Raw genomic sequence first — 27714 nt, 5'->3', positions numbered from 1 at the left:
ACAGACTACTAATGGTATAAGCCCATCTAACTGTTTCCATAATCCCATCTGACCTCATTCATTCTCATTAGTTATCATCTCACACATCCTGGTGCCGTGGACCTCTTCCTGCTGATAGTTGTGTGTTGCCATATGCATCCTAAAATGTAAGTAAGAAACCTGGTATTCCTCATTTCTTTTCACTCATCACACATATCAAATGCAGCAAACTTTCAATCTAAGCATATTTAAAGTCTCCCACACTTTCATATTTTCCAATTCTTAGCTCTGACATTGTTGCGGGTTTTGTTTTCTTTTGGGATAAGAGCTCATGTAACTCAGGCTGGCCTTGAACTCCTGCTCCTTCTCTCCTTCCCAAGCAGTAGGATTCTAGGTGCAAACTACCACACCTGGCTCTTACATTGTTCACTGCATATGTTACTTCCTTGGTGTGTGTTACCTTTAAGTTGCCAATAGTACTTCCATAGTCAGCACTCTGGTTACTTCTCTATTATATTTTCTTATTTCTTTTTACACCATGTTGTGTGTTTGTGAGATCATGGTATAGATCATGGACCTAGCTTTAATTCTGTCATGGCAATTATTTATTGTATGACCATAGTGTTTCATAAAATTTTACCATTTTGTAGATAGTTGTGGTGTGGGAAATCCTTCTGTATATGTGCTGCTTTTACTGATTAATAAAGATCTGCTTTCAGCTAATGACTTAGCAGAACATAGCAAGGTTGAAAGAGATATAGAGAGAGAATAGGAGGAGTCAGTGAGAAGCTATGTAACAGGCAGAGGAGAAAGAATCGCCAAATGGAACCTTGCTAGGAGGCCACAAGCCTTGTGGTAAAATACAAAATAAGAGGAATGAGTTATTTTAAGATATAAGAGTTAGCCAGAAATATGCGTAAGCTATTGGCAAACAGTATTGCAAATAATATACTTTCTGTGTGATTATTTTGAGTCAGGGCAGTCGGGAAATGAACTAGCAGCATCCAACAACATAACTGTACTTTAAAATTGACCACAGCAGGCCCCCGTGGGGACAAGTTATAATATCCACCATGGATGCCCACTGTGCTACAGCACAACACAGATATATATACATACATACATAGATGTATTTTCTTATACATAGATATTGGTTTAATCCACAAATTAGGCAGATTAATAAATTGACAAAAACTAATAATAAAATAGAGCAATGATAGGCATATACTACAAAATTATTTTAAATATATTAATAAATTATTCTAAAGTTGTTCATTTAATATTTTAAGATTGCAACTGACTACAGGTGACTGAAACTTTGGAAAGTGAAACCACAGAAAGAGATTGCTGTTCTTAATCACTTCAGGGACCAACAAATCAGCATATTTGCTGGAAGATTAAAAACAAAAATTACAGAAATCTGACTTAAACTTACTCTCATCCTCCACCCTCCGCCCCACTATTCTTTAGCACTGCTTTAGAAAACCCTCTGGCAGCATCAAGAGAAAAACCCCACAGTGACACCACTTTACTCACATTTATGTCCGTGTGATATATGAGAACACATAAAGCTGGCAAAATCTGAGGAAAGAAGATAAACAGTCATGCTAGTTGATGAAAATGTCTTTACAAAAACAAATAATGACACAAAAAAACAGTAACTACTTAAAGTGTGAAATTTGTTTGAATATCTAATTTAATAAATTCAATTTGAAAATCAAAAATGTATTTCAAATGTTTAAATAAAAGATCCAAATACATCTAATAAAGATTAATACTCCTAAAAGAAAGTCAATTATTTTCAGAAATCTTATTTATGACATAAAATGTCAGGTGAGAAGAATGGAGATGTTAGCACACAGGCATACACTGATAGTCACAAGAAATTTCCTTTCACAGTTACCATCGTCTAAATTTTTATTCAATAAGATGTTTGAGTAAAACACTAACTTTAGTCAGGAAAATTACAACCAGCTGGGCAGTGGAGGCGCACAGCTTTAATCCCAGCACCTAGGAGGCAGGGGCAGGTATGGATCTCGGTGATTTTGAGACCAGTCTGGTCTACGACAGCTAGGACTGTTACACAGAGAAACCCTGTCTCGAGAAACAAAAACAAAAACATACAATTACAACCAATGCAAGGTATAGGGCTTGTTTGCTGACTCCTGGGTCTAACAGATCTTCTACAAACCTAGAGCAACTGAGTAATGGCTGCTAGGCACTCACACTAAGAACAGACACTAGATAAAGACACAGATTATAAAGAGACAGAGTCAATGACTCTCTATACAGTTGAGTCAATAAAGGTTTTAAAGGATTTTTAAAATTTAAAGTAGAGCACATTTCTAAGAACATCAATTTTTTTCAGAAATCAATGGACTGAATACAAATTAACTCAAATTATTTGCATATTTCTTAGCATTAAATCCATAAAGTAGTACAGCAAAACAGAGCTTCTCCCCTCCCCATTTATTTGGATTTATGTTTTCTCTTCATGGAAACAGTCATGAAAAAAAATACATTATATGGACTGGCATTCTTCTTGCTACTATAGCACTCAACTCTGACATATGCTATGTTATACTTAAAAACAGAAGAATCTTCAATAAAATCAGTATATGCTCATTATATTCCCTGTGCATGAATACCTAAAGCATAATCAGGGAGATAAACCATCTCGCCTTTACAATTCTGCATTTACCTCCTGAACTGTCTCCATAGGCGGTGGGGGGTCCTTATTCCTGCAGAGATTGACAATGACCCATGTGACGTTCCAAAGGAAGGTGATGGGAATGGAGGGGTTGATGAAGGACAGAAGAGGTTTGACAACTCCCAGTGATATGACATAATCTCTACATTGAGGACCATCACCTACAGAAATGAAAATTGTATTTAAAAAAAAATTACAATCAGGATGGGAAAGTCTGAAATGTGTGCAATGGTTCATGTTGGGACACTGATGCTCTATGTTTCCTCACCATTAGTCAGACATCAAATGCTGTTTTCCATGATTTTGATTTGGGGAACACAAATTTAACCACTACCAACACAAATTATATATTCCTTTTACACTTAGGAACCACCTTACAAATGTTTATGAATACAGTCAACTCATATGAAATTCAGAGGAAACATAGTGTGTAATGGCTATGCCAATGTAGGAAAAAAAGTTAATTTAAGATTCTCAACTAAAGCCTTTTCAAATCCAAATTCAGCTTACCTATAATGTTTCCCAAAGCCCACACCGCTTGTTCACAGACATTCTGATGCGGGGAATGGAGGAGTCGCAGGAAAAGGGGCACTGCATCTGTGTGTAATAAAAACTCAGTTAATAAAATAGTCACAAGTCAGACACACTATAGTTGTCCAACTACAGTTCACTGCACAAACAGGGGAAGGATACATAAAAATAACTAATTTCACTACTTTTAACCTGGTAATACTTGAACAATAAAGTACCAGAGCCCAAAGCAAAGTACTATGCCATCAACTTAAAAAAAAAAGCACAAAATCTTCCCTATATTTAATTTTTTAAGTTCCCATCCCAAACATGTATCCTGAAATCATCATACTTATTTTCAATAAAATTCCCGAGAACCAACTAACCAGATTTACCAAGTAATGTAAAATAACCATATTTCTTCTTCTATCTTTATGTTTATGTGTGTGGGTGTTTGGCGTACATGTATATCTGTGCACCACAAGTGTCTGTGGAAGCCAGAAGAGGGTGTCTGATGCCCTAGAACTAGTTAGAGATTGCTGTGAGCTACTATGTATGTGTGTGCTGGGAAAGGAACCTGGATTCCCTGGGAAAGCAGGCAGTGATCTTAACACCTCTCTAGCCTCTTAATTTCTTATTCCATTAAACCCTACACATTATCACCATAACCAACCTCAAGATGAGTTCACCATTTCTTAAACTTTCTACTCTTGTGCTAGCTCCAGGATATTTAGGCTTTATCTGTATACTACTAAAATTTACTAGGCCTTTTTATTAAAAAAAATCATACTTTAAAAGAATGTATCACTGGTAAGCATACATTACCTTTTAGCACTTTTGCAGAACTACATGTTCATCAATCAACCTTCAAAGAGCTTTCCTATCTCTAGCAATCACTAACCACTTACTCTTCTATTATTCAGAACCCCAGAACCAGGCAAACATTAAATAGCTGCCTTTTCTGTTTATACATTTCTCTACTCTGGATATTTCTGAGAATCACACCAAATGTCATTTTGGGGGGGGGGGTAGGTCTGATTTCTTTCACTATGTGACTTTCTTTTTTCAGTGTTCTGCCTGTATGCATCCCTGCAGGCAAGAAGAGGGCACTAAATCTCCTGCAGGGGCAGGTTGATTTCTTTAAGGCCAGTCTGGTCTATATAACAAGTTTCAAGTTAGCCAAGGCTACACAGTGAGGATGTGTGTAGTGGCGTATTATTTATGACCAGAGGCAAAGCTAAAGCCACTAGAGGTCAGGCAACGGTGACACACACCCTTAATCCCAGGATTTGGGAGACTTAAAGTCAGATGAATCTCTGTGAGTTCAAGGCCACCCTAGGCTACACAAGAACGATGCAGAAACAAATCCAGGTGGTGCCCTTAATCCCAGCACTAGAGAGAATATAAAATGAGAGGACAGAGGGACTTAGTATGTGGTCACCCAGCCTTGATAAAGGTAAGACTTTTAGTGGCTCGGCTGTTTTTGCTCTTCTGGTTTTTGGGTTGAACCCCAATATCAGTATTCGTGCTACAGACCTGTCTTACAGTTCAAAAACAACTTTTTAATTGGTGTATATAAACCAGGTGTAACACCTGTAATCCCAGCACTCAGAACACTAAAGCAGGAGTATCCTGAGTGTACGGTCAGGTGGGGACTAGGCCCTGTCCTGCCCTGCCCGCCCCAAACAAGTATATGCCATAACATGAGAAGGCTTAAGCTACTCAGCACACTCAGAAAGTATTTAACACAGGACTTTTCAGTCCTTACTAGGGGACAGTCTCCACCCTGAAAGATAATAGTCCATTTTCTTTTTGGGTCCAAAGTAACAATTATTTTATGACAGTTTAATACTGAGGGAAAAGAAAAAAATCATTGAAGTAACATAAAAACTTATACTGTAACTTCAAAATAATTCTAAGATGAAATTCAGTCTTTAGTATAAAATCCCCTGTCATCATTAAAAAGAAAGATTTGACTTACTAGACTGTACAACAGCTTGAGTCTGTGCAGAGGTTCCTGATGCTATATTAGTTAGTGCCCAAGCAGCTTCAAACTGTAATGAAGGACTGTTAAAAAATAAAATAATCCTTTTAGACATGGAACTACGACCTTAACTTATAAGCCTCAAATCTACACAAGTACCATACCCGATTATTTCAATTTCACTTGTTATATTCATCACTGGCTGCCACCTCTACCTAAGCATGTGACTGCTTCTCAGTCACTACAAACCTGTCTTCTTTATGTCCATCGGTAGTTGCAATACTTAGCCAATATGTCTCATGACTCTTCCTCAACATTCCTTGCCTTACAGAGTAACCCACTATCACTGTACTAGCCAAAGTTCTCGCATCACATCAATACCAGTACTTAGCCAATATGTCTCATGACTCTTCCTCAACATTCCTTGCCTTACAGAGTAACCCACTATCACTGTACTAGCCAAAGTTCTCGCATCACGTCAATACCAGCTGTGCCCTCCAGACTACTTACAACTGGGACCCTCACCGAGTACACTATCATTTGGGTTACATTACTAACTGTAGCTATTAAAGCCTGCATAGTTCTGCAGCTAAAGCATTGTATATAATTTGAGACAGTCACGGAAGATCTAACAAAGTAAAAAATCAAATTCACTATCCTAAATTTTAACTTAATCAGCAGGCACTGACACGCTATGTGCTAAAAAGGGTATCGTGGGTGGGATGATACGTATGGACAGTAAGAAATGGGTCTAGAAAGCTGAAGTTAAGGATGCACAAAAATAAAACTGTGCTCACGTAAATGTTGGTGGGATATGGTGTGTATCTCAAATGTTCTAGGGTTCACAACTTGAAATTTATTCTACTGAGAAGAGTAAATAAAGCCAGGCATAGTGACACACACCTTTAATCCCAGCATTTGGGAGACAAGTGTAACTTTGTGAATTGGAAGCTAGCCTGGTCCACATAGTAAGCTCTAAGTGAGCCAGGGCACACAGTGAAGACCCTGTTTCAAAAAAGAAAAAAGAAAGAAAGAAAAAGGAGAAAGAGAGACAGACTGACAGACAGAAGAAAGAAAAGGGTAATGGAAAAAATAAAAACAGGTGCAATTTTAGATACAAGCAAGAGGCGGGGAGGGAGAGAATGATGTTAAGTTCACCGACTGCCTGAGCTACAGAGCATATTCAAAATGGCCCACCCAGGTCAATGAACAAAACCACAACACAGAAACAAAAACAGAAGCAGCAGCTAGAGATACAGTCCAGTGGCAGAGCACTGCCTGCTGGTGTAAGAATCCAGTAGGGGCGTAGGAGGATGGGGGTCAGAGTCAACAGCATGTAAAATGGATAAAAGAGGTCAAAGGCTACTACAGGAGAGGTGTTAAAAAGAAGTTACAAAGATGAATGGGGCTGGCCCGAAGTCTTTCTGAAAAGCCATTGACTATGATACTGGGACCTGTTTCCTCTGCATATACTGGTTTTTGGGGATCCAGTCTGTTTGGATACTCACCTTCCTGGACCTGGAGGGAGGGGGGAGGAACTTGAACTTCCCACAGGGCAGGAAACCCTGACTGCCCTAAGGGACGAAGAGGGAGGAGGAGAGGGAGTGGGGGGAGTGGGAGGGTGTTGGGAAGAGGGGCGGAAATGGAAACTTTTATAATTTAATAAACTTTGAAAAAAAATAAAAATAAAAAACATAAAAAAAAGATAGAAGAATATTCTGTTGTCAGAAAGAATAGTGGAATAGGAAGGCATATTGCCAAAAATATAAAATAAAAAAAAATGAGCTCAAGACTAGTGAATGAGAAGAAAAATCTCTACACAAACATGGAAGTAAGGAAAACAAATGATCAGCTTTAGCAGCAGTGCAGATGGAGAATATCTGTTACATGTCATAAAGAGCAAATCAGAGCTGACCAGATCAATTCTGGCAGAAAGCACGGAATGAGAAGGTAGGAAAGGCAGACTGGGAAGGGGACGTTAACAGGATGCTACAACAAGAAGCAACAATCTACACTTCCCTAACTAGAAGTGGGAAGCGTTAGCAAACTCCTGTGGAGTCCTTAGGAAACACTGGAAATGGGGCCATGAATGGAAAATGGGAAGATACAAAAAGTAAAATTTCAAGGCCAAGGAAAGTCTTCTAAAGGGTCATATGGGGAAAAGAAGAGAGAGAAAAGATATAAAAACAGCAGAATGAAGCAAATAAACAATGCAGAATATTTTGTTTAAATTATGTACATTTTCTCACAGCCACCTAATTTTTACAGATGGGATGCCTGAGGCTCAAAAGTCAGTTGGATTCTGGTCAACGCCAAGTCTAGATTTAGACCAGGGTCCATATGACTCTGACGTCTAACATGCCTTTCACACTGTAACACAGCTTTCCATGAGAACCATAAAGTCATTATCTAAAAGCACTGACAATTTTCTATTTATGACTTGGGAGATGGCTCTGAAATTATTAAGTTGTTTATATTTTGTCCTATTTTTTGTTTGTTTCCTAGACACACTCACACAAACCTATGCCAAAGGCTGTGCAAACAGACAGGAATGGAAGGACCAGAGCCAGGAACCACGAACAAAAAGGAGCCTTGCTGGTAGATGTAAGATGAAATTTAATCTTTTAAACAGCTGGAATAAAAGTTAGCTTTACTCTCTGCTATGGAAAATATACGGCAGTTTTTATTTTAAGGTGGTAAGTATAGTGACACATCTTCATCAAAGTATCTCTTAATCCCAAAGAGACTGAGACTTTTCAGACCTCACAGCTCAACTGATAATCTCCCCTGAGATCACTTAAGACGGTGTACTTAGCCAGCTAGCCTTCTAGGAGTTCAGGGTCTTTAAATTTAATTTGCCTTTAAGAGAACAATGTAACCAGCCTTACTAGGCGTTGAATTGTTCATGCAATCAGCAACTTTTACAACTTAAGCTAATGCACAGGTTTTAATCTTAGTACTCCTTGATGCTCCTAACCCAGAATTGTGTGTGTGTGTGGTATCACTTGCTGAAAACACCAAAGAGATTTAGAAGCAACCTTATATGACAAATATCCACCATAAATGTTGGAAACAATTTGTGGATATAGCTTGATCATGTGTTTGCAGTTATTGTTTGCCTGAGTCAGTTGAATTCCCCATCCCTTTCTCAATGCCATGTTTTCTGTGCTGACCAATACAGAGAAAAAGTCATTTGTTTGGGACAGACACAAGGACAGGGGCATATTCAGACACATAAAGATCAGACAGGCAACAAGGACAAATCAGACCCATACAACAGGCAGATTATAGGTGGGTCAGTAACCACAGTGTACAGATAGATGAAAGACACAGGAAGAATAATGGAAATAGAAATTTGGGCATACTCTTTGCCAAGCTAATCTAAAGGAAGTGGCTTTGTTTTCATCCCCTATAGCACCATCAATGCATTTTAGTGTTTGCTGAGGTTATCTTCAACGCATTAACAGACACAGTTAAGGCCTAGAGGTAGAGGGAGGATTGCAGCTACTGTGGAAGCATAAGGTGTTCGCAAATACAAAAGGTCCTTATTGGCAGCACTTTTATATCATTTTTATTTAATCAAGTAAAACTTTCTTGGTTATTTAGCAAAATAACTTGCTCAGGCCATATGTTCTAGATGCAAAAATAGAATTTGTTTTAAAGAATTCTGGGGTTCAAACCAAGTTAATTCAAACTGAAGGAGCTTAATGCACAGCCCTGAGAAATGTCTGTGTACAAATGGATTGCCCTTCCTTCTCTTCTGGGTAAGCAGAGGTTCCTTGCATGATACAGGACAACTAACCATGGGTGGAGTGTACTACCCAGAGTGATCTGTGGGTCTATTCCCCAGGGTAAGGAAGAGCCACATGGTTCTGGACACCATTCACGCTGACTGGTCATGAGGCTAATCTATATATAGACTCATAAGCAAATGGTGACTCAAATACTATTTGTGATGTTTAAATACCATCAGAGAGCAAGAAAATTACAAGGAAATGTATGACAATTTAAAGAATATAGGGTTAGGAATACAGCTCAGTGGCAGAGCACCTGCTCAAGGCCTGAGTTTTTCTACAGTACCTCAAAACAAAATAAACCCAAGCTCAGTGAGAGGGAACCACCACCAAAGCATTTAGTAAAATACCAATTTTAAATATAAGTTAACTGGAAAAAGTGAGCAGACAAATCCAGACTTACTTATCATCCCTTTCTAGACATTTGACTAGAATTGGTAAAATCCCAGATTTTATTAGGTCATCAATTGGTGGATTTCTGTCACTGGATAATAGTTTCCTATAAAAAGAAATATAAGATTAATATTTGTTGTAGCTCTCAAACTATGAACATAAATATACTCCACTACCCCACTTCTGCACAGTCAGCTCCAACACCAGAAGGTACGGATCAGCTCTTACCTTGCTGCCTGGACAGCACTCAACTGGACTACAGGGTTATCACTTGTAGCATTCTGCAACAACAAGTGTATATTTCAGACATTTATTTTAAAAACTTACTTAAACCATTTCAGGATGATAGTATTAAATTAATAACTCACCTGCAATATAGCTTCTAGTGTTACGTTTTGCTTAAAAAGAAAGAAAGCTAGTTCAGCAGAGAATATTAACAAAGCTAACAAAACTATTTAGTAGTCTATCTGGTTATGAATTACTATGCCTTGTAATTATCACTATCTGATTTTTGTTAAATTTAAAATAACCTCCCCTGGTCATGACGAAAGTATTTACAGGCACATTATAAAAACAAGGGTAAGACTTACTGCTTTAAAATCAGCATCGACATCTGAGTCTTCTAAGCTTTCTTCCTGGGGAACATTTCTCTTTTTCAGTAAGTGTTCATCTCTTTTGTTCTGAAAGGTAATCGATAAATGTTTAAGAGTTCATGAAGGCTGTTGTTAATAAAATTGTATTTGGTGACGAATTAACAATGAACTTGTTTAATTCCACTTCTTCTGTGTCATCTCAGCTCTTTAAGCACCAAGTGCTCTGACCACTCTAAGGGTACTTGAGGTACAGAACTATGCATCAGTTTTCATATACCTACTGCTAACAGCTGTCTGAAGCAATTTATTAAGAAAATCTTAGGATAAGTACTAATGCCTAGTTGCAAGTTGGGGGTATAAAAAATAGGAATTTGTTAAATGTCATATGAATTAGGCACAGTGCTATGTATGGAAGAGGTCAGAGAAATACTTCTGGGATTCAGTTTTCTCTTCTGCTCTTATGGATACCAGGAATTGAATGAAGATGGTCAGGCCTGTGTTGCAGGTACTTTGACTGACTGACCATCTTGCCAGCCCAGATTAAACCCTTGCTACCTGAATTTTACAAACAAAAGTTCCTCCTACCCTACATTTCATGACACCCAAATTGTTCTGAATGTTAGTTAACTATGCCATTTCAAATATTACTTAACAGCAATAAATTTTTCAACTTAAAATTTGAATAAATTTCTGGTACCCAATATTTGTGGATGTATTTGATTCCAACAGAAAAGTTATTTAAATATTCTTAATATGGCAACATTCAGAATAGAAAATGAAAACGACATACACATGTGCATAAAGCTTAACTTTTGTTCTATGTACAAGTCAGCACATGCAAACACAAGGACGTCTATATGGTCATTCTTTCATTCCCACTTTTATAACATCATTCCTCCTTAGTAACCAACAGTAGTTATCTTTTAAACCACAGTACCTCACAGATGGCAAAGCCCCTGATATTTATGCATCTCAAGTGGCTTCATGCAGGATATATATTAATGTATAGTGAAAATAACGGTGCGCTCTCTGGTTTTTGTTTGTTATGTTTATTTGATGTGAGGCAGTTACTAGGGACAGAACCTGGGGCTTTGTACATGCTGGGCAAGCACTCTACGACTAAGCCATACATGTAGATTTCAGATGATATTTTTGGCCAAGTAAAAAAGCGTGCTACCAACAGTAAAGGACAAGTTAACTCTGTGTGCTTCCTGGTCTGGTGCAGGGAAAAAGAAAAAAACAACAATATCCCCTTGGCATTATTCCTAATCAAACTAAATAACTTTCAAAAAACCAGAAAAACCCTAATCTACCATTTAATAATAACAACAATAAAGCCTGTATGCTTTCAAGATGAAGTCACTAAAGATGAGAAAAACTGGGGACCAGTCCTACAAGAAAACGCAGTACCTGATCTTGGATAGTCTCTTTGACTTACAATTTGCAAATTCTGAGTCGACTCTATTGATTAGAAGATGTAATCTTATGTTAACCTGATAAAAGTACTATTACACAGAAAAGTCTCTTTCTATGGATTCTAAAGATAATAGAAAATCCTGCCATTATTTGTAGCTGGTTCAAAGAAAAAAATGCATGTGTGTCTAATATATAAATAAAAGAAAGCAAACATGGAAAAGTGCTAACAATCCAAGGAAGCTACGTGCCACAAGCATGTACAGTGGTTTCTGTATTTTGTATTTCTTGCAATTTTAAGTTTCAAACTACAAATTTGAAATTGTTTCGCAAAAACTAAAATTAATTCCATTTACAAGTTTAAACAAATTAACTTTCAGCCTAACTATCATCCTGGCTAGCTTTTTTTTTCCTTTTGTCAACTTGACACAAGGTAGATGGACTCTCAGTTAAGAAAACACTCCCATAAGATCTGTCTAGAGGCAAGTGAGAGGCACTGTCTTGAATGATGGTTGATATGGGGGAGTACCCTCGGCTGGTAGTCTGGGTGCTCTAAGAAGGAAGGCAGGAGGAACAAGCACAAGGGGCAAGCCAGTAAGTATCAGCGCTCCTCCATGGCCTCCACTTCAGTTCCTGCCAACTTGCCTACATGACTGACTACAAGCTAGAAGGTGAAATAAACCCTCTTTCCCCCAAGTTGCTTTGTTCATGGTGTTTCCACCAAACTATTCTAACCCTGATTCCTTCTATCTTCATCCTGGTTCACATTAACTTCTCAGCACCTGAAAAGTTAAGCGCCCAAATCTCTCAGGAATCTTACTCCATTTATCACTCCTACTACTCCAGGATATAAATAATCCCTGTCACAGGATAGCACTTTTCATCATAAACAACATGTCTGCTTTCATAGGTGCACCCTTACGTACATAGGGAAAAACTTCCTATACTTTTTGTTTGGATAGACAGTGTCTCGCTAGGTAGTCCTCACTGGCCTGAAATTTGCTATCTCTGTCAAACCAGCCTCTGACTCTGATGTGCCTCCCTCTGCCTTCGGACACTAGGATAAAGGTGTGTGCCACCACACTGGACAAACCACCTTTCTATACCTAAATTGTTATGGTTCTTTTCAATTATGATGTTTAATTCACTAAATCGTGTTCCTTTTGTATCAACCTTTCACCTTTCTCTGCAAATGTGAAATAACCCACTTTTCAATGTGAAACTACCCTTTTAATTCTTGGACTCAGTTTATAAAGATGTCATTTAATTATTCTTCCTCTCCCAAGTGGAAGCAGCTGACAAGCATATTTTCTGGAACTGTCTCATCTAGTGCTCTTGTGGTAGTTTTTGTTTCATAAAAGTGGAAAACTTTCCAATTGCCGATCAACCTCCTCCCCTAAACTTTCTAGAAACAGTCGTTGTGCATCTTTAGCTCTTTAGAAACACCATGGCTGTTCCTGACAACACAGGGAACAAGTGAAACTGTCTGGTTGGACTGAAAGGCTTGCATTGTATATCAATCAGTTCACATAAACAAAGTTCCTAAGCTCTGACTGATGGTGAAAACTGTAACTGTACCTTAGCATTTGTTAATGCTTGTAACTTTTGTGCTTATAAGCCCCGTTTCTGCTCCTGCGTGGTACTGTCAGGAGAACAAGGCTCCTGAATACTTGTCCTGCAGCTCTGATCGATCAGAGATCAGCTTATTTGGTTAATTATTCAAATCTTTGGAACCCATAAGTGTTCCTTCCTCATGGTTCGTAACAGGCTAGGTGTAAAATCTGTACTACCTTGCCAACCCTTAAATTCCTTGGAACACTTCTCCAAGGAATCATGTGATTCTTTTAGGATATCAATAACCAAGAGGTAGTATCTAGTACTCTGGATATTGAGGCAAGTAGATCTCTTGAGTTCCAGGGCAGCCTGGTCTGCACAGTAAGTTCCAGGACACCCAAAGAATTATAGAGACCCTGTCTCAAACACACACACATACATACACACACAGAGAGGAAAGGAAGGAAGGAAAGAAAACAGGCATCTAAAAAAATTAAAAAAAAACAAATCAGAATACAACAAAACAAAATAAAACCAAAGAAATAGCACACAAACACAGCTGCAGGGACGTTCCCATTCACACACACAGACATTCCATTAAAACACAAAATAGGAAATGACAGAATATAAGCAAGAGATCTGGGGGGCACTAGGCAAAGCATTAAGTTAAATACTACCCAAAATACCATTGTGTTTGTTTTGTGTTGGCTATCTGTTGCTAGACATAGGGCCTGCCCTTAAGTTTGATTTGTATACCCAGAGGAACTCTATTGGAGAAAACCAATTTTTCTTTGCAAGCAGTTAACAATTAGAGATGGCTTTCTGGGTTAGGAATGGGAATTTCTGTCCACTTCCACTCTCAGTACTGAGAACCCCGTCTGACTTAAACCTATTCAGGCCCTGTACATGCTGCCATGGTCTCTTGAGTTCATATGTGTGTCAATCCTGCTGTGTCTAGAAGGCCTTGATCCCTTGGTATTTCCCATTCCCACTGATTCTTAAAATCTTTCTGCCTATTCTTCCACCAAGTTTCATGAGACCTGAAGGGAAGTATTTGACAAAGACATCCCATTTAGGACAACATGTTCAAAGTCTCTCACTTTATACACACTGTCCAGTTGTAGATCTCTAAATTTGTCTCCATCAACCGCAAGAGGAAGCTTGGGGATAGTAGAATGTCGTTAGCAGACATTTTATTGCTACATTTCTTTAGCAGACAGTGGTATCTGGTATCCCCCTGGGTCTAGAACCTATCTAGTCTCAGGTTCTTGGGCAGTGTCAGCATGGTCTCCATCTCATGAAACAGGACTTCGATCCATTGGGACAGTGGTTGTTACTTCCACAACTTCTGCGCCACACCACTGCACCAGCACATCCTACAGGCAGGTCACTGCTGTAGACTGAACATTTGCGGCTGGGCTGTGTATCTTTCTCCTCTGGTAATACACGGAGTTACTTCCAGTACCATGAACTCTAGTCCATAGGGGTGAAGGTTCTAGATAGGCACCAGCTCAATTTCTCTGTACAATGAGTTATGTAGTTGCTGCCTTCAGCAATAGGGCCTCACCATCAGTTTGTGGAGAGAAATCAACAGCGTTAGAAATCACATTGGTTGTTTGAGGATTTCCATAGGTTCCCTTTGGCCAAAAACTCAATTAGATGCAACCATTTCCAGCAAAGGTTTCATTTGGTTGCAAGAAATGTCTCGTTGGGGCTTTGTCTCCCCTGTTACGTGGTGACATCATTTAGAGTTCATTCATAAACATGTGTTTAAAAGCTTCTACTGTAGTAGTTTTTCATTCAGCACCTCAAATGGTCCTTAGTGTAGTTGTCCCTCTTCCATCTCCTTCCTTCTTCCTCACTCCTTCCCCACATTTGATTTTCCCATTCCAGTCTTCCCACTTCTTTAATATCTTAAAGTTTTTATTATACAAATCTACCATTTGTTTGGTTAGTTACCCCCACACACAAAAAAAAAAACTTTTGAGGCTATTGTTAAAGATACTGTGTTTCTGATTTATTTCTCAGTCCATCTCTCACTTATTTATTGGAAAACTACTGTTAAAGATGTTCGTTTTTCTTTGCATTTGCTGAAAGTGTTTATCAGCTGTGGAATCTTAGTGTCAAGAGTTTTCAGAATCATTTATGTATATGATCACATCATCTGAATACAAAGATATTTGGACTTCTTCCTTTCCTATTTGAATCTCCTAAATCTTTCAGTTGTCTTCTAATATGAATAGATATGGAGAAAGTGGATGACCTTGACTTTTTCCTGATTTTAGCAGAAAGACTTTGATTTTTTTTCTCCATTTAGGTTGGTGCTGGCAGTGGGCTTGCTATAAATGGCCTTATTATGTTGACATATGTCCTTTATATCCCTAGTCTCCAGGAATTTTATCATGACAGGATATTGGGTTTTGTCAAACCCCTCTGCATCTAATGATACAATCAGATGGTTTTTGTCTTTCTGCACTGAATCCATCTGGCCCTGGGTTGGCTTTGGTTGGGAGACTTAATTACTGCTCCTATTTCACTGGAGTTTGTAGATCTGTTTAAGTTGCTTAACTGATCTTGGTTTAACTTTGGTAGTAGTATGTATCAAAAATTTTATCCATTTCTTAGAGATTTTCTAACTTGATGAAGTAAAGTTATTTTAAGTATGTCATCACAACTCAGTATTTCCTTCATTTTTGTTTGTCCCCTTTTGTTTTCTAATTTTATTAATTTATACTTCCTCTATCTTTTAGTTTATTTGGCTAAGGGTTTATTTAATATTCTTAATTTTCTCAAAGTCAATTCTTCATTTCACTGATTGTTTTAAAATGGTTTTTGTTTCTATTTTATTGATTTCAGCTCTGAGTTTGATTATTTCTTGCCATCTACAAATTTTGGTTTAGGAATGTTATGTTTTTATTTTCACTCAATTCTTAAGTTTCTTTCTGAATTTTTGCTTGAACCAGTTTTTATTCAGATACGACTTGTCCTTGTTTCCATGAATTTTTAAACTTTCTGTTGCTGATATCCAGCTTTAATCCTTGGTTGTCAGAGAGGATGCAGGGCGTTATTTCAATTTTCTCTGACTTGTTGAGACTTACTTTGTGTCCAAGTATGTGGTCAATTTTGGAGAAAGTTCTATGTGCTGCTGCAAAGGTGGTATAGTATTTTGAATTTTGGGTGAAATGTTCTACAAACACCTGGTAGGACCATTTATAGTATCATTTTGCTCTATCATTTCTGTTTGATTTTTGTGTAGATGAGCTGTCTTTTGGCCACTGTGTGAGGGCCAATGTGTGATTTTAGCTGTTGTAATGTTTCATTTACGAACTTAGGTCCCTTCAAGTTTGGTGAGGATTGCAGGATTTCCTCTGATGAGTATCTAGTTGCAATTAGTTTTGGTTTGAAGTTTATTTTGTCAGATATTAAAAATGACTGGCTTGCCTCTTAGATCCACTGGCTTGGAATTACTTTTCTATCCTGAGGTATTGCCTATGCCTGATGATAAATAAAGTGTTTCCTGAATCCAATCACTTAGTTTGTATCTTTTAATTGAGGAGTTGAGATCATTGATGCTGGTCACTATGAATGAGCAGTGTTTGTTATTTTGTTGTGGTGTTATGTGCTTTTTCTCCTTTTTGTTTTGCAAGAATGGGATTATTTATTCCTTGTGTTTTCTTTGGTATGGTTAAGCCTCTTTAGTTTATTTTCATTTTAGTGCTTTTGCAGAGTTGGATTTGTAGATAGATAATGCTTAAAATTGTTTGTATCATAGAATGGTTTTTTGTCTTCATTTATTTTAATTGAAAGCTCTGCTGTGTATAGTACTCTGGGCTGGCATCTGTGGTCTCTTAAGAGTTTGTAAAACATCCTTCTGGGACCTTCTGGCTTTTATTTGTTTTATACATTTAATGTTTTGATTATTGCATGTTAGGCAAAAATTATTTTCTGGTCCAGCCTATTTGGTGTTCTATACTCTTCATATACTTTGACAAGGACCTCCTTTGTGTTAGTGAAGCTTTCTATACAGTTTTGTTGAAAATATTGTATGCATCTTTGATCTAGGTTTCTTTTCCTTCCTCCATTTCTACTATTTGTAGGTTTGGTCTGTTTATGACCAAATTTCCTGGATGCTTTTAGAATTAACACTTTCTTGAACTGAGGTAGGCATTTCATTCATCTTCAGTGCCTGAGATTCTCTTCCATGTTTTATACTCTGTTGGTGGAACTTACCTCTGAAGCTTCTGCTTGACTTGCTAAATTTTTCATTTCCAGTTTAACCTCTGTTTTCTTTATTGTTTCTATTTCTACTTTCAAGTCTTGAATTGCTTTCACTATTTCATTCCATTGTTTGTGCTTTCAGAGTTCATTGAATAATTTTTCATATCCTCTTTAATATTCTTGAATATGTTCCTAAATTATTTTGATGTGCTTATTTTGTGCTTCAGTTGTATTGCATTTCTCGGGGCCTACTGTAATAGAGTTACTGGGTTCTAATGGACACATATTGTCTTGGCCACTAATGTCTGAATTTCTGCACAAAAGTCTAGGCATCTAAATTCTGGATGACTATGATTCCAGGTGTTTATAACTGTTCTTGTCTTTGTTGGGTGGGTATTCCATTATTGGTTTCTTTTCTAGATCTTAGGACAATGTGGTAGCTATGGCTTGCCTGGTAAGGAGTATAGAAGTCCCCGTCAGGCATGGCGACTGGGGGGAGGGGAAGGCTGTGTAGAACTTGCTTCTAGGTATGAGGATCTGAAATGAAGGAATAAAGATGGGATAGGAGGGAGTATGACTAAAAGGGTCCACAGGGAGGAGGAAAGCTGGGTCTACCATGAGGTTTGGTAGAGTACCGTAGGAGTAGGGTCAGAGAGGAAGGAATCATTCTTGCAAGCCATCTACTAAGAGTTGGGGGGTGAGACTAAAAATTATTTTCAATGAACAAGAAGAACAGTGCACATCACCTACCTGATCTACAAGCCAGTACAGCAAACTTTCTCATCAGTGGCCAGCTCACAAACAACCACACAGAGACTTAGTATGAAATTTTGGTTTTAGCTTAAGCTTGTTTTAACTAGCTTGTATAACTTAAATTAACCCATTTATATTAATCTACATTTTGCCATGTGACATTAACCTCTCTTCCATCTTGTACCTCCTGTTTCCTCTCCTTGTCTGGCTGGCAACTCTGTCTTTTTTCTTCCCAGAGTTCTTTTTCTCCCAGTAAGTCTTGCCTATATCTCTTCCTGCCTAGCTATTGTTCACTCAGCTCTTTATTAAACCAACCACAACAATATATATTCACACAGTATACAAATATCCCACAACAGGCCAGCATAACCATCATGTTCCCAGGTAGAAAGAGCTTCTGGATCTTGGTGGCTGACAGAAAGGGACAGTGTGAGAGGGTAAGGTTGACTCTGTTGCTAAGTTCTACAGAGTCCCCAGAGAATGAGGCAAAGGGGAGCATAGGACCCTGCAAGAGGTCTGACAAGACTGCAAATAAGACTGGGGAGTTAGAGAGTGGAGAAAGGAAGGCGAATGAAGAATGTCTACCTGATTCCTAGGCCAGTGTGGCCAGAGATTTCCAGATAAAGAATGCCTAAGGATACTAGAGGCTGACACAAAAGGACAGAGTAATAGAGGGCTGGATATGAATTTCTTAGGAATGCCCATGGAATGGAATAGGAAAAGCTTAGTTTAGCATTTTTTTAGTCTATGTTGATCTATTGGTCTATAGCTTTCTTTTCTTCTTGTGCTTTTACAAGGTTTGGGCACTAGAGTAATACTGGTTTCTGGGGACTTTGGGAGTGCTCCAATAGCTTAGGAAACATTGACTGGAGATATTCTTTACAAGTCTGATAGGAAGTTTGCCACAGTCTTTTAGGGCTTGAAATACATTGATCAAGGCTCTTCTGAATTTCAGAGATTCCACTGAGAAAACCAGTTGTTATTCTGATGGTTTTTTCTTTATGCATGACTTGTGTGCTTTTCTCTTTCAGCTTTCAATATACTTCCTTTGTTCTGCACACTACTTTATCTTCCATTCCTGACATTCTATCTTCTATGAGTACTGGTATTCTTTTTTTTTTTTTTTTGCTTGATTCATTTTACTTTTAAGGCTTTCCTTGAGTTTTCTAGTTGATTCAATTCCATTACCATCTCAGCTTGAGTCTCTTTAAAATTTCTATTTTCTTATTAAATTCCATTCTCCAATCCTGGACTGTTTTTGTCATTTTGACCAGTCTTGTATTTGTGTTTTCTTAAAACCAGATGAAGGTTTTATGGTGATATGCAAGATATTCATCAGTGTGACTATAGGATAAGGCCAGTTCAGGCACCCTCTCCTCTGCTGCCCAAGGAATAAGCTGGGAACAACTGCTTAGACACCTTGGAATCCCTTTAGAGTCAAGTCTCTTGCCAACCCTAAAATGGAATTCTTAAGATATCTACTTCCCTGCTCCCATATCCACCCTTCCTCCATTCCAACCATCCCATTCCCCCAGCTCTCCCCAATTCTCTCCTTCTCCCTTCTCTCTCCTCATCTCCCTTTACCCCTATCCCACCCCAAGGCCCCCTGCTTTCACCTTTTTCCTGGCAATCTTGTCTACTTCCAATATCCAGGAGGATAACTATATGTTTTTCTTTGGGTTCACTTTCTTATTTAGCTTTTCTAGGACCAGGAACTATAGGCTCAATGTCCTTTGTTTATGGCTAGAATCCACCTATGAATGAGTGCATGCCATATTCATCTTCTTGGGTCTAAGTTATCTCATTCAGTAAAGTGTTTTCTATTTCCATCCATTTGCATGCAAAATCCAAGATGTCATTGTTTTTTACTGCTGAATAAAATGTTAAAGTGTATATATTCCACACCTTCTTTATCCATTCTTCTACTGAGGGGCACCTAAGTTGTTCCAGATTACAGCTATTAAAATACTGCTGCTATGAACGTAGTTGAACAAATGCTTTTGTAGTATGATTGGGCATCTCTTGGGTATATTCCCAAGAGTCAAATTGCTGGGTTCTGAGAAACGTTGACTCCCACTTTCCTGAAAAAACGCCACACTGATTTCCAAAGTGGTTGCACAAGTTTGCATTCCCACCAACAATGGATGAGTGTTCCCCTCAATCCACATCCTCTCCAGCTTGGGCTATCATTGGTGTTTTTGATTTTAGCTATTCTGACAGGTGTAATATGGTATCTCAAAGTTATTTTGATTTGCATTTCCCTGATAACTGAGGAGGTTGAGCATGACCTTCAGTATCTTTTTGGCCATTTGAACTTCTGTTGAGAATTCTCTGTTCAGTTTGGTATCCCATTTTTTAATTGGGTTAATTAGAGTTTTAATGTCTAGTTTCTTTTTTAAATTTTTTTTCACTTTATTATTATTGTTATTATTAATTTATAAAAATTTCCACTTCCTCCCCTCCTCCCAATACCCTCCCACTCCTCCCACTCCCTCTCCTCCTCCCTCTCCAGTCCTAAGAGCAGTCTGGGTTTCCTGCCCTCTGGGAAGTTCAAGTTCCTCCCCCTTCCCTTCAGGTCTAGGAAGGTGAGCATCCAAACAGACTAGGATCCCAAAAAGCCAGTACATGTAGACAAAACAAGACCCAGTGCCATTGTCAATGACTTCTCAGTCAGCCCCCATGTCAGCCACATCCAGAGAATCCAGTTTGATCACATGTTCGTTCAGTCCCAGTCCAGCTGGCCTTGGTGAGCTCTCATTAGATCAGTCCCCTTGTATCAGTGGGTGAACACACCCCTCGCAGTCCTGACTTTCTTATTCATGTTCTCCCTCCTTCTGCTCCTCATTTGGACCTTGGGGGCTCAGTTCAGTGCTCCAATGTGGGTCTATGTCTCAATCTCCATCCATCGTCGGATGAAGGTTCCCTCTGGTCCTGACTTCCTTGCTCACGTTCTCCCTCCTGCTTCTCATTTGGACCTAGGGAGTTAAGTCCTGTATTCCAAAGTTGGTCTCTGTCTCTATCTCCATCCATCGCCTGACGAAAGTTCTATGGTGATATGCAAAATTTTCATCAGTATGGTTATGGGACAAGGCCAGTTCAGGCACCCTCTCCTCTGCTACCCAGGGAACAATCTGGGGACCTCCCCTTGGACCTGGGAACCCCTCTAGAATGAAGTCTCTTGCAAATCCTAAAATGTCTCCCTTAGTTGAGATGTATACTTCCCTGCTCCCATATTAATCCTTCCTCCCTCCCCCCCCCATCCCATTGCCCCAAGGTATCCCCAATCATCTCCGACTCCGTTTTCTCTAACCATCTCCCCTCATTTCCATCCCCCACCCCCCATGCACCCAAGTTTTCCTGGCAATCTTGTCTACTTCCAATATCCAGGAGGATAACTACATGATTTTCTTCAGGTTCACCTTCTTATTTAGCTTCTCTAGGATCATGAATTATAGTCTCAAAGACCTTTAATTATGTCTAGAATCCACTTATGAGTGAATACATACCATATTCCTCTTTTTGGGTCTGGGTTACCTCACTCAGTAAAGAGTTTTCTATTTCCATCCATTTACATGCAAAATTCAAGATGTCATTATTTTTTACCATTGAGTAGTACTCTAATACGTATATATTCCGCACCTTTTTTTAACCATTCTTCTATTGAGGGGCACCTAAGTTGTTCCAGGTTCTGGCTATTACAAATAGTGCTGCTATGAACATAGTTGAACAAATGCTTTTGTGGTATGATAGGGCATCTCTTGGGTATATTCCCAAGAGTGGAATTGCTGGGTCCTGAGGGAGATTGACTCCCAGTTTCCTGAGAAACTGCCACACTGATTTTCACAGTGGCTGCACAAGTTTGCATTCCCACCAACAATGGATAAGTGTTCCCCTTCTCCACATCCTCTCCAGCATAGACTTTCATTGGTGTTTTTGAGTTTAGCTATTCTGACAGGTGTAATATGGTATCTCAAAGTTTTTTGATTTGTATTTCCCTGATCGCTAGGGAGGTTGAGCATGACCTTAAGTGTCTTTTGGCCATTCGAAGTTCTTCTGTTGAGAATTCTCTGTTCAGTTCAGTACCCCATTTTTAAATTGGATTAATTAGAATTTTAGTGTCTAGTTTCTTGAGTTCTTTGTATATTTTGGAGTTCAGACCTTTGTCTGATGAGGGGTTGGTGAAGATCTTCTCCCAGTCGGAAGGTAGCCTTTTTGTCTTACTGACAGTGTCCTTTGCTTTACAGAAGCTTCTCAGTTTCAGGAGGTCCCATTTATTCATTGATTCTCTTATTGTCTGTGCTACTGGGGTTCTACCTAGGAAGTGGTCTCCTATACCCATGTCTTGTAGACTACTTCCCACTTTCTCTTCAGTCAGGTTCAATGTGGTCAGATTAATGTTGAGATCTTTAATTCATTTGGACTTGAGTTTTGTGCATGGTGATAGATATGGATCTATTTTCATTCTTCTACAGGTGAACATCCAGTTATGCCAGCACCATTTATTAAAGATGCTTTCCTTCTTCCATTGTATACCTTTAGCTCCCTTGTCGAAAATCATATGTTCATAGGTTTGTGGGTTAATATCTGGGTCTTCTATTCGATTCCATAGGTCGACTTCTCTGTTCTTATGCCAATACCAAGCTGTTTTCAATACTGTAGCTCTGTAATAAAGTTTGACATCAGGGATGGTAATGCCTCCAGAAGTTCCTTTATTGTATAATATTGTTTTGGCTATCCTGGGTTTTTTTTGCATATAATGTTGATTATTGTTCTCTCAAGGTCTGTGAAAAATTTTGATGGGATTTTGATGGAGATTGCATTGTCTAGTTTCTTGAGTTATTTATTTATTTATTCATTAAAATATATTAAAAATTTCCACCTCCTTCCTGCCTCCCTTTTCCCTCCCCCTCACCACATCTCCCTTCCTCTCTAGTCCTAAGAGCAGTCAGGGTTCCCTGCCCCATGGGAAGTCCAGGGTCCTCCCCCCTCCAGGCGGAGCCAGGTTTCTTGTTATCCTTATAATGGCTCCCATTACTTGTACCAGCTGCTAATAAATATACTCAGTGTTGTATTAGAATAAAAATTAATGAGCAAAGCAGAGTCACCTTCATGAATACAAGTGCCAAAATACTAGGAAAATAGTCAAACAATAGAACTTACAGATTCTCACAAATATCTTAGATTAAGTATAACCAAGGAATTGAATGACTTGTACAATGAAAACTCTAAACTTCATGAAAGGAAATAGAAAAAGATACAATAACCTAGAAAGTCCTTCATGTTTGTGGATAGGCAGGAATAATATGGTGGAGACGGCCATTCTAAAAAATTAATCTAGACACTCTATTCAATCCCAACAATTCTTCACAGGATTTAGAAATCAATCTTAAATTTCATATTTTAATACAAAAGACACAGATTAGTCAAAGCAATCATGAACAGCAATATTATTGCCTGAGGTATTACCATCACAGACTTTCAGTTATACTACAAAGGTATAGGAATTTAAAGAGTGTGACATTGTCATTCAAAAATATTCATTCCCTAATGAAATATTAGTAAGAATCAATACATAAATTTGTACTCATATATCTATATGTCATTTAACTAAAAAGAACACAGTACAACTCAGGGAATTGACAGAAATTTTACAAATGATGCAGATCAATTCAAATAGGTGTAATGAGAAGAATGAGTCTCATTTCTTTATGTAGACCCAGTGCAGAAGTCAATTCCATAAGCATCAAGGGCCAGAACCTAAAACCTAATACCATGAATTTGACAGCAGAGAATATAGGGAATAGGCATGACCACTTTGATAAAGGAAAGAAATTTCTGAACAGGATCCCATAGACTTTGAAAACAAAAACTTAATAAATCAGACCTTTTGAAATTAAAGTTTATGTATAGCAAAGAACACCATTACTTGAGTTGAAAGGAAGGTACCAGCATGCATAAAATCTCACCAGCTCCATATCAGAGAAAGAGATAATACCTAGAATGTAAAGGCAATTAAAATATTATCTATATAAAAAAAACAAAAATTAAGGGCTGGATAGATGGCTCAGCCGTTAAGAGCTCTGACTGTTCTTCCACAGGACCGAGGTTCAATGCACAGCACCCACATGACTGCTCACAACTGTCTGTAACTTTACTTTCCAGAACACAACACCCATGGCCAAACACCATTGCACATAAAATTAAAACAGAAAAATAAAACAAAAACCAGAAAGTATGGGGCAAAAAGTTGAGCTGGTGCCTAACTAGAAACTTCAGCAGTACTCACTGTGTTCATGATATGCACAGTATCTGCATGTGCATCAGAAGAGAAAGGTAAACACTAATATCAACAAACTGTAAGTACTGCGACTGAAAATAATGACTTGCCTGTAAGATATTCTGGTACAACAGTGGCACGAATGTTATTGAAGTAACAAACCAATCTGATTGTATTTAAGGAGACTTCATGAAAAGGAACCCATGCCTGACACTGCTAACATAGCCAAGATCCCATGAACAGATAAGTCATGAGCCTAATGGAAGACCCAATACTATTATTCTGCCAAGTAGCAAGCCAATAAAATGGCTGTCATACCCATTGATCTGTGCTTCAGTCAGCCCTCCTTAGAGAAGCATCTTCCTGAAGGAGATGGAAACTAACACAGAGACCCAAAAGTGTAAATGTACAGAGTAAATGTGTGCCCAGATTTAAGTGGGATGACTTCTTCAAAGCCTTCCCCTTAAGCCTGAGTTATCTCCATATTAAAGGAGCACAAGGATTGTAAAGCCAGGGGTGATGCATTACTCCAGTGAAAGAGTGTCTTCAGAAAGGACACTACATATAAGAAATATTTTACAATCAACTTTCCAGGGAAAAAGAAAAGGAAAATAGTACAGAATATGTGAAATAATACTAAGGAACCAATAGGATCTGAGTTAATAATGAATTACCCATTTAGAAATAAAAATTGCAGAGTTAAAAATGTCCAAAATACATTTAAAGTGATCTTGCTTTTTCTAGGCTGAAAAGAATGCATCAAGTGTTGTCTTCACTAGCAATTCTGCAGAAGTATCCCCATCAGAAAGGGGAAAATACTCTAGCCAAAAATAATTCTGCAGCTCCAGAATCTGGAAACAAGAACAGATTGCAGCCAGAGTCATAGGATAGAAATAACAAAAGATGGTAGAGGTCAATATAGCCGCTTTAGAGCAATCAGAACAAGTGTGATATTAGCAATACAGGCAGTACCCTGTGTATTACACAGGGTTTCTCTTTACTCAGAGTTTTCAAAACTCAGTATGCAAGTGTCAATTCAGGTATTTAATTACTGTATTTTCTGCAACTAAATCAGTATGAAATATCAGTCACTTCACAAGACAGATATGATATTTGACTTACACTGACACGAGATGTATGACAGAATCTACTCAGACTTTACTGTGTCAACTGTCCAACTACAGGATGCCCTGTGCACTCACTGGGTTTTGGTGAACAGACTCTAGGTGTAAAGAGAAGTATAAAATGTCATGCATTCCCCAGGAGGTGCAATACAGAGACTTGGAACTTGAGCAAGGAAAATCCACTAAAAGCATACATGTTTCTGTGTGACCACAGTATCCTGAAACTAAACCATTTTTTCTTTTAGAGATTAGGCAGGTAACAGGCTAATACAGCAATATATATGTATATGCATACATATACATGTATGTATATATATATGCATAGTTATACATATTCAGTGTAATCTTCAGTAATATTCAAATGACATTTTCCAGAGATAGATGGCACAACAAAGCTACAGCTACATGCAACATCAAATCTCTCCTGGAAGACAGCACTATGAGAAGGAGACCACATTTGGAGAGACCACAATGAATGGAGTCTGCATATGCTTTAAAGTTGTCAAATAAAACCAGCACAGCACTGTCAGAAGAATCTCTGTCCAAGGAGAGCAAAGGATCCAGATGTGAAATAATGGAGCTAGAAGCCCAGGATCTCAGCAAAGGTAAAAGTTGCATTGTTGAGGTAGTAGCTTGTCACCCTTTGCCCAAAAATCAAAAAGCACTTGAACCCATGTCACCTCTTTGCTCTTCCCTCAGGAAAAGTGTGTTTTCTCAGCCTGCACTGACCCATCCTTATCAATTAATTTGTCCAGTTATTCATCCTCACCTATCCTTTCTCTGTAGCTTCCCACCAGATGTGTGCTTTCTCACCTCTGGCTGTTTGCAGGTACTGCCTCTCTCTGTCTTTCTGGCTTACTTTGTCTTGACTGTTCTCTACCTTAGAGCCTATAGTGCTGGCCCAAGTCTGACACATAAGCCTTCTGTGTGCTCCAGTGGTTCCCTGTACTACATGTGCATAGAATATGACCAGGGTGAACATCATATGGTTGCTGAATAGTGACTCTTGTCATGAGCCTACTGCTTGTCCTAGTACATGGTTGTTGACTAGATAACAAAGGGAAACTATCTGGCATTTAGCTAGATGATAACAAAGTCTGGGTGCAACCATAAGCATATTGCATTCTTCTCGTTTTGTAATGTAGGGGTACATACAGCATTTTATTCTCAACTGTGAGTGGTGCTCTCAATCTATGTTACTGACCTATGCTAACTTAATTCTAAAGCCTTTGAGATTGAGCATATTACTCTTGCTTTTCTGTCTAGGTTCTGCTTGAGTACATCCTTGTTCCTTTTAAGCTCCTCCTTCAGGATCAGTATGCTGACATATACAATCTATGTCAGGAAGAATGAAAAACATAGAAATTTTAAAGAAAAGCATTTTCTGAACGATGACAAAAATTTACTGAAGTGTTTGCATATTTAAGAGTTTTCTATTAAAATGCACTAATTAGAAATCATTCATTTAAAGCTCCTTATGGCATCAGTAGTTTCTTGGTGGATTTTAAAAGTGACAACCAGTCCTTCTGCCCAAGTGCTACCCCCTTAAATATTACTCATATCACTAAATATTTTAGAGAGAAAAAACAGTTGAGTAATGGTTTACCTGCATTTTTCTCCTCTGTAAAACTTTTATGCTGATCCCTCACCTACTCTCCATTAACTTCTCATAGCCAATAAGCAGTGATCCTCCTTGCCCTCCCCCCCCTCTCTCTCTCTCTCTGTGTGTGTGTGTGTGTGTGTGTGTGTGTGTGTGTGTGTGTGTGTGTGTGTGAAAGACAAGGTAGATATGTAGAGGTCAGAGGACACCATCTGAGAGTAGTTGGTTTAATTCTCGTATCACAAATTCCAGGAATGGAATTCAGGTTATCAGGCTTGTATGGAAAATGGTCTTAGGTGCTGAGCCATTTCAATGGCCATTTTCCTATGTTTTTTTCCATTAAAAAATAAAAATAGAAGTGTTTCTTATATTCCTCTCCCTCCCTAAATAAGCAAATGTTTGTACAGTGCTAGCTAGTAAGGAAAACACAGGGCTATGCATGCTGCTTGGGTGTTCTGTGAGCTTGCCTCATACATGTAAGGCTCCAGGTTCCCTCTCTAACAATGAAAAAAGCAACAACATTTTAAAGTAACTAAATATTTTTTCAGTACAGTCAGTAATTGTATAATGCACAAGGACCTGATGATCAAGTCCATGCCTTTCTTATTTCTTTGGGTCCAGAAGAAATCATTATATATCCCCTGCTCTTTGATTTATTCTCATGTGTTGTGTGTAATCATATATAGGTCTATAGGGAATTTTCTTCAGAATTGATAGATTTCTTATAACTCAACACTAGAATGAGAGCCCAGTGACACAGAGGGCAATAAATGGATCTGAAGAGAAATTGTATTAGTATTCAGACACACCCT

The 27714-nt window shown here is 38.4% G+C and overlaps 1 protein-coding gene across 1 annotated transcript in view; it reads right to left on the bottom strand.

Annotated features, from left to right (window-relative positions):
- LOC148120215 (importin subunit alpha-4-like) overlaps window positions 1-17632 on the bottom strand; it is a 55174-nt gene extending 37542 nt beyond the window's left edge. Inside the window, exons 1-9 of the mRNA XM_087911855.1 lie at window positions 17600-17632; window positions 9961-10050; window positions 9739-9768; window positions 9599-9651; window positions 9381-9476; window positions 5181-5266; window positions 3200-3286; window positions 2681-2850; window positions 1516-1560 (exon numbers count right to left, since the gene is read on the bottom strand). Of these exons, the coding sequence (XP_087767981.1) occupies window positions 1516-1560; window positions 2681-2850; window positions 3200-3286; window positions 5181-5266; window positions 9381-9476; window positions 9599-9651; window positions 9739-9768; window positions 9961-10050; window positions 17600-17632 (690 nt within the window). The remainder of the gene's footprint in view (window positions 1-1515; window positions 1561-2680; window positions 2851-3199; window positions 3287-5180; window positions 5267-9380; window positions 9477-9598; window positions 9652-9738; window positions 9769-9960; window positions 10051-17599) is intronic.
- Window positions 17633-27714: the final 10082 nt, after the last annotated feature.

This window comes from Myodes glareolus, chromosome 12 (genome assembly GCF_982192425.1).
Source record: "Myodes glareolus chromosome 12, mMyoGla1.1, whole genome shotgun sequence".
NCBI lineage: Eukaryota > Metazoa > Chordata > Mammalia > Rodentia > Cricetidae > Myodes > Myodes glareolus.
This window is presented reverse-complemented; position numbering and strand designations above follow the sequence as displayed.